The 8,271-nt window shown below is 35.8% G+C and overlaps 1 protein-coding gene across 1 annotated transcript in view; it reads left to right on the top strand.

Moving 5' to 3' along the window:
• The window catches only part of RpL13A (ribosomal protein L13A), a 141,651-nt gene extending 133,488 nt beyond the window's left edge, over positions 1-8,163 (top strand). The window contains exons 2-6 of the mRNA XM_068391287.1: positions 6,840-6,934; positions 7,080-7,225; positions 7,471-7,616; positions 7,729-7,851; positions 8,060-8,163. Coding sequence (XP_068247388.1) covers positions 6,840-6,934; positions 7,080-7,225; positions 7,471-7,616; positions 7,729-7,851; positions 8,060-8,146 — 597 coding nt within the window. The 3' untranslated portion in view covers positions 8,147-8,163. The remainder of the gene's footprint in view (positions 1-6,839; positions 6,935-7,079; positions 7,226-7,470; positions 7,617-7,728; positions 7,852-8,059) is intronic.
• Positions 8,164-8,271: the final 108 nt, after the last annotated feature.

Genomic DNA, 8,271 nt, shown 5'->3' with positions numbered 1-8,271 from the left:
TACATTTACTCCAACATTACCTCTTTTTGTACAGTAGTTAGGCCTTTTAATTGAGAGGGAAAGCAAAATATAGCGACCTGGCTCTGACATCAACCAAAGAGAAGTGCTTGATGTCAGCGTACATTCGGTATATATCTCAAAAGTCACTTTTTGTGAATTGTATATTTTATTTGGTAAGTACTTGACAATAAATCTTTATTTTTTTTTTATAGAAGCTTTTTATGATTATTTTTGCAGCACGTTTTCATTGGCGGTAAATTGTCAGGCATCCTTAGGCAGTGGTCAATAGATGGCATTAGTGTAGCAGAATGACGTCTGAGATAAATTAGTCTGTCAAAATAGTTTCTTTAAATTTCCATTCAAGATTTATTTAATATTTACCAAAGAAAATATTCTCATTAAGTGGCTTTAGTAATTACTCAATTTCTAATTTAGTACATATTTTGAATACATACCAAATGTACGCTGGCATCACGAATCTTTGGTTGACGACGTTAGTTCCAGGTCGTTTGGTACCTCTGCCAACCCCTCCCCTTTGCGTAACATATCTTACAATTTTTTGCTTTCCCCTCATTTAAAGAACCTCCTAATTACTGTAAATGGAGAGTGTGCTCTTGTAAACAAATACCATGGATTTGATGTATGCCATCTAACTGTCAGGAATTATGGTATTAAAAAGATGATAACTTTCTAATACAGAAATCTGTACTTCTGCAGAATCACCATCACCTTATGGAGCCTTTGTATATCAGTGGCCAGTTCCTCCCGTGTGTATTAAAAATGGACATCAACTAACCTAAACCCCCCACCCCACCCAACCTAGCCCACAAGCCGTGTCCTTCCCTACTTACCCCGTTACACTACTGCTTTACCCATTACTTTCCACTCCTAACTTTAGTTTATTTACCATACGTCTCATACTGCCAATCTTTCTGCAGTCCGTCATAAATTTATAAATACATGTTCCAGCTAAAGGTATATTGGCCCACAAATGTACGTGAAGCAAAATATTTACCGTGTTGAATTACACAAATATGTCTTCAATAGATTTGTTTTTTAAAAAATCCAGTTTTTTGGTAAACTTCCTTCTGCTTGCACATTTTGAGCATCGCCAAAAGAACATCTTGCTATGGTTGGTATGTTGATCTTCCTTAAAACGTGTACTGCCTTTCATCAACGTTACACTTTGTAAAAACAAGAAAAATCTCCCATTTCTTACACTGAGTTGTTCTGTTGAATAATAATAATAATAATAATGTTTATTGGACAAAAACATATTTACATACAAAAAATTTACAAAAAAGATTCGGTCCAAGCCCATGTGGAGCAGAGCTCTTCGGGCAATAATACAAATAAAATATCTTCAAGATTTAAACCTTATTCAATTTTTGGCTGTAATTGATTCTTGACACTTGGTTTGGGTTTAAATCCAACCCTCCACTGAAGTAGAGTGAACTACTTCTCGGGCGGGTCCATCATAATCATCTAACGAAACATTTTCATTATAACTTATACAATTCTTTGATTGTAGCATCTTCCAAATCATATGATCTTGGGAAAAGTAATGTCTTTAGTTTCTTCTTAAATTCAATTGCTCCCTTAAGGTCCTTCATTTCAGTTGGTAGTTTATTGTAATGTCTAGGCGCACAGTAGCTAAAAGCCCTTTCACCAAATTTACTATTTGTTCTTGGTTCAGATACCCCATGTTTGTCACACTTGTCTTGTGTTAACATTTGTTTCTAGTTCTAGTTTATTCAGGCATTCTTTTAGATATTTGGTTCAGTATCTTAAACGTTAGTAAGAGTAGCTTGTATTCAATTCTCGCTTTTACCGGTAGCCAGTGTAATTTAATTAATGCAGGGGTAACACTTTGATTGTGTAATCCTTTTATTATCTAGTGGCTCTGTTTGCTTGTATAATGTTGCCATCTTCGTGTCTTGGTGGTTTAAATGGGTATCCCTTCACCATGCTTGATGCACTCATAACCCTGCTTGTGTTTGGAGTTATTGAATTCTGGTTGGATATAAAAAAAATGCCAGCCAGTAATTTCCCAGAGCAAACTGTGGGAGGCCTTAGTACTCTATTGAAAAACTGATAAACTGATCAAAATATCTACAGTGAAACCTATTAAGTACTGGAACGAGAAGTGTCAGGTGGAATCTCGGGTGACTGAGTAATTTTAAGGCAATTTAGATTTTCATAAGTTTTGTCTGATTTAGATTTTCAAAACTTTTATATTTTGGGTAATTACTTATCTAGGGTATTTAGAACGTTATGATGTTTTTATCCATATAAGGTTCCTATAAACATACAGAAATATTTGCCAATATTTTAAAGTTCTAAAGTTGATGTTTCTCACGAATGCGACTTCAATCAAATCTGGTAGTTTGGCTTGAGTTGTTAATATGAGACTATTTGTGGCAATGTGGGTAATTATGGAATTAGGTTAGTTCATTTCTTGTTTCTTTTGGTCAAATAGATTTTGTAATTTGGCAGTAATTTCATACAAGTGTACTGAAGTAGACATATATCCCTTGTTGTAGTGGGCTAACATGTATTTCTTATCGAGCCTCTTATTACTAGTAAATGTGATTCATAGATAGTGATATTTCCTTTTTTTTGTAGCCAGCCACATAATGTAAGTGTAACAACTTATCTACGAGATGTGATTTGTTGGCTTTTTCAATGCTAAGTATGCAGAGTAATCATGCAAGGTAATTTACATTCTATAACATATAGGTAAAGTAATTGTATCAGGGTTTTGGAAATGACTTCTTTTAATAAGTCTATGAGGCTATGATTACTTGTGAACTATATATGAGGTAGTAGGTTGGCCAAGGCACCAGCCGCCCGTTGAAATACTACCGCCAGAGAGTTATGGGGTCCTTTGACTGGCCAGACAGTACTACGTTGGATCCTTCTCTTTGGTTACGGTTCTTTCTCTTTGCCTACACATACGCCGAATAGTCTGGCCTATTCTTAACAGATTCTCCTCTGTCCTCACACACCTGACAACACTGAGGTTACTAAACAATTCTTCTTCGCTCAAGGGGTTAACTACTGCACTGTATTTGTTCTGTGACTACTTTCCTCTTAGTAAGGGTAGAAGAGACTCTTCAGCTATGGTAAGCAGCTCTTCTAGGAGAAGGACACTCCAAAATCAAACCATTGTTCTCTAGTCTTGGGTAGTGCCATAGCCTCTGTACCATGGTCTTCCACTGTCTTGGGTTAGAGTTCTCTTGCTTGAGGGTACAATCAGGCACACTATTCTATTTAATTTCTCTTCCTCCTGTTTTGTTAAAGTTTTCATAGTTTATATAGGAAATATTTATTTTAATGTTACTCTTCTTAAAATATTTTATTTTTCCTTCTTTCCTTTCCTTACTGGGCTATTTTCCCTGTTGGGGCCCCTGGGCTTATAGCATTTTGCTTTTCCAGCTAGGGTTGTAGCTTAGCAAATAATAATAATAATAATAACTGTACTCCAGCCATGAATCTTATGATTGAAAGGTCATCACTCATGAAAATCTCTTAATTATTCTTTGTTGGTGTACGAGTTTCTGCTGCACAAAGTATTTCAACCATATTTACAATAGGGTCCTGATTTATTCAAGAATTTAGTCTAACCACCGCCTTACAGAACTGGTAAATCTCGTAATTCAATACAAATTGGTATAGTTCCATTAGGGCCAAGGTAAATTGTGCAGCTTACCCAGTCAAACTTGAACCATTTTCAATATTTTCTATGTACTAAACTGAATTTTTCTGATGAGTGATGTTAATAAAATAGGTTTTAAAGTTTCAACTTTGAAAAGTGTAGAATTACACCCTAGAGAGGTGTAAATGTATACTTCCGCATACAAGACGACCTGACTTTGGGTACATTTCAATGAAATTAGGTCATACGTTCTTCTTTGTCTACATCTTTTCCCACTAATATGTGGGGTCGATGTTTCTTGTTAGCTTTCTCCATCTACCTCTGTCCCACACCTCATCACCAGTTAATCTCTCTGATCGAAGGTATAATAATAATAATAATACCTCATCACCAGTTAATCTCTCTGATCGAAGGTCATCCATGATACAGTCCACCCACCTTCGCCTTGGTCTCCCTCTCCTTCTCGTTCCCTGTACCTCCCAATATACAGTTCATCTCCTCTCATGACATACGTTATACTAGACAAAACCATCAGTGAATAGGCTAGCTTTTGCTGTATCATAATGGCTATGATGTATCATGTTTTTCCTGAAATGCCACCCTAGACAGAAATAATTTTGTTTACGTTTAGTCGCCAATCATAATGAACAGATGAACTCGTCTGCATGAATGTACAGTACAGGGTATTGGTTAGTTCCAGCAGCAACAGATATCTTACCAAGTATTGATTATTTTAATGAAAATATGCTAATCTGAATATTACTATAAAGTATTGGAAGTATAGAGAAAGATAAAGGTTGCTGAAATCGTAACCACTACTCGTTACATTTTCCTAACATGGTGTGTGTTTTTTTTTTATAAGGATTGTCAAGGATTTAAAGTGGATAGGGTTTAGGTACATTAATTGGTTACCATAATTAGTGCTATGCCAGCCTACCAATACTTGAAAAGACTATAGGCTTCATAAGTTTTGTGCAAGCTTTTTATTTTTGAGAATTAGTATCTTCAAAAAAGGGAAATTGCACAATCCAAACATGCATAATTTGGGACCATACTGTACTGTTACTGTGATGTTTTCCCTTTTTTGCAATTCCTCTTTGTTACACCTCTTCTAAATGGTTGAGTAATAACTTTTTCATAGTACTTAATGTTTCCCAATCCATTTACATACAAACTTCGAGAAGTTCCCGCCATTAATTTTTAGTGTATGAATCTGACTTGTAAATCCTAGTGTTATTCACACACACACACACACATATATATATATATATATATATATATAGGTATTATTTTACAAGCACTTACCAGGCCATAGGCGATATTTGCCATTACAAACAACATCAGCTACACATTTCAGTCACTTTTTCTTCTATGCACTTTTCGGCGGAAATGCATAATTAACGAGTTATTCAATATCTTATTTTTAATATTTGTTAAAAAATGGACAAGTCATTCGACATGTTGACTCCACAGGTAGCTCTTGTTAGTTTGTATATCTGTTTTCATCTTACTTGGCTCCTCCCCATTGCGCAATGTGACAATATTTGCTTGAATGCGCATTTGCTCCTCCCACTAATGTCGCTCCTCCAATCTAAACACTACTGGGTTCTTTTCAAGGGTTATTATTGGACGATTCATTGGTCTCTCAGTCTTGTTTCAAGGATCTGTTTTTCGTGCAATATAACATTGTAAACGATAGCATTTTGTTTTTTTCCCTATTTCATTATGGGAGAAACCCGTGATTGTCGTTTGTTTTCGGTTTTCAAAAGTTCCGGTTTCTATATTTTCATCACGTCACTTTACTGTCATGGATCCTCCGGTACGGTTGTGTGAAATATGTCGTTATTCCTATTTTGATGTGATCGGCCGATTTCATGGGAATTATAATGGAACTCCTGAAGTAGTGAATCGTTTTCTAAGGGAGCATTCCGTATTACCTTTAAGTGTCCAGTGTGGTAAATGTGATTCGCCTTTACATTTTCGTGAGGATAGACATGTGTGGTATTGTACCAAATCTGAATGTATTCCAGTACTTGATGATTCAGAAGAGGGTCAACCACAACCTTCCACATCTTCATCGTCATCTTTCGTTTAAGGTAAGAAGTGATTTAATAAAATATATATATTCAAATTTACCCCTGGTTAAAGGGGGGGTCGCAGGGGGGGCGAAGCCCCCCCCGGTAGGGGTACAGGGCCCCTAGGTTAGGTTAGGTGGGTTTGTTAGGTTCTGTGGTGCCCTGAAAATTACTGTGGCCTTAAGGGGGGTCGCAGGGGGGGCGAAGCCCCCCCCCGGTAGGGGTACAGGGCCCCTAGGTTAGGTTAGGTGGGTTTGTTAGGTTCTGTGGTGCCCTGAAAATTACTGTGGCTTTAAGGGGGGGTCGCTGGGGGCCCCTACCCCCCTCCCCCGGTAGGCCTAGTTAGGGGTATGGGGGAGGGGTGCTGGAACATTAATTATTCATTTATTGCAATTATCATTCAATGCCCCAACACCAGAAAATATGTTTTATCAGTAGATTTTGATGTGTTTTGCAGGAATTTCACCTTCATATTTGTCGAAAATACACAGTTTTTGTCACACACCATTTGGGGTGTGGGATAAAAACGGGTGATTTCCGCCAAAAATGAAGGTGAAATTCGTGCAAAACACATCAAAATCTACTGGTAAAACATATTTTCTGGCCCCTAGGCCCTGGTAAGTCATAGTAAAAATTTACCATATATATATATATATATATATATATATATATATATATATATATATATATATATATATTTATTTAGTTATGTATGTATATTGATAGATACACATACACAATTTTTTTTTAATGTGGCTTGGTCATGGTATGGGAGTATAGAGAAGTAAGTTTTCTTGCAAATCCTTTGGTGCCTATCTATACCATAATTCAGGCTCTGTTTTTAGTCCTGTTATTGTGGCCAGGTTTCCATGTATTCTATAAAGCTTTGAAAAACCCCATACTAATGTAAGACCTATTCTTGTAAATTGAGCATTTACAGTATTCATATTACTCATGAAGGACTTCATTTAAAGTTACTGTATTCATAAAGTAACATTGAGAATGGGAGCAATTCTTAACATTTGAACCAGTAGGCATCAATGTTTGGTAGCAGAGTTATCATTTCAAATGAATCAAAAGTTAAAAACAAATATTTTCTTTTTCAGGCAATTGTCATAGACGGGAGGGGCCATCTCCATGGTCGCCTTGCTGCTCTTGTAGCCAAAAGTCTCCTGCTGGGTCAGCAGATTGTTGTTGTAAGGTATGTTCTTGTGGGGAAAATTTGTGGATATAGTTTTGTTTGGGTGTATATGTTCAAGGTGATGAATTTGACATTTTGTAGGATTAATTTGAAATTTAACATTGTTCCTTCTCACAGTTCTTATTTCAAAAAAAAATCTTTGCAGATGTGAAAGTATCGTGCTTTCCGGATCATTCTTCCGGAACAAACTAAACTACTTGTCATTCCTCAAAAAGAGATGTAATGTGAACCCCAAGCGTGGTCCATTCCACCACCGTTCTCCTGCCAAGATTTTCCAGAGATCAGTAAGAGGTGAGACATGGTTTCTTTGTTTTGTATATTTGGCTGTGTTGTAATAATAGTTGCTACTGTTATGTTAAAAATTTTAGTCATAGGAACTTTCGAATGTTGTTTGTTTTTGTTTATAGAAAATTTTCAGTTTGCAAATATTTTGATGTAGCTAAAACTACAATACAATACCTGTTTATATGGTTATAAAAGTATCTTATGTAATTTTTTATAATTTCATATTCCAAGTTTGTCTTTTTATTTATTAGGAATGTTACCCATCAAAACCCCTCGTGGAATGAAGGCACTGAAGAACCTAAGATCCTACGAAGGTATCCCCAGACCATATGACCACGTAGCACGTCAAGTTGTCCCTGATGCTCTGAGAATAAACCGCCTTAAACCTGGCCGTAAGGTAAATTTCATTTTTTTTTCCTTTTTTCGTTTTTTTTTTGTGATCATAGAAAAAAAATCTTAAAAAAGCGCTATAGATATCTCAATATTTTAAATAAAATTTTTTTTTTTAGTTCTGTTATCTGGGAAGACTGTCTCATGAAGTTGGCTGGAATTACCAAAAGGTGGTTGCTACCCTAGAGACCCGCAGAAAAGTCAAAGACCTCATTTCCCTGAGAAAGAAACAAAAGTTACAGGTTTGTATCTCCAAATGAAAGTATATTCATTATGAGTGTTTTTAGTAATTTGACATAACATGAAAACTAACTTACCCTTTTTGAGATATTTCATGTGCAGATTAAAGGGCATTTTTCATCCATAGCACATTGAGACTTATTCGATTAAGGATTACTTAGTGGTCCAAAGGATTTTATTGCATCTTATGTTTTTTTTTTTATTTTGCAGGATATGAAGAAAGCAGCAACCAAGCAAGTGGCTAAGGGTATTGCAAAATATGATAAGGTCATTGTTAGCTATGGATGTAACCTGTAATAAAAGGATGGTCTGAATAGGGGTTTTGCATTTATCCATCTTAAATAGTATACTATACTGAAATTTTTCATATATTGAATTCATAGTGTTTATCAGTTTTAAAGGTAACCAATGGTAGTCAATGT

Source organism: Palaemon carinicauda, chromosome 1 (genome assembly GCF_036898095.1).
Source record: "Palaemon carinicauda isolate YSFRI2023 chromosome 1, ASM3689809v2, whole genome shotgun sequence".
Lineage (NCBI taxonomy): Eukaryota > Metazoa > Arthropoda > Malacostraca > Decapoda > Palaemonidae > Palaemon > Palaemon carinicauda.
The sequence above is the reverse complement of the archived record's forward strand: the minus strand, read 5'-3'. Positions and strand labels throughout refer to the sequence as shown.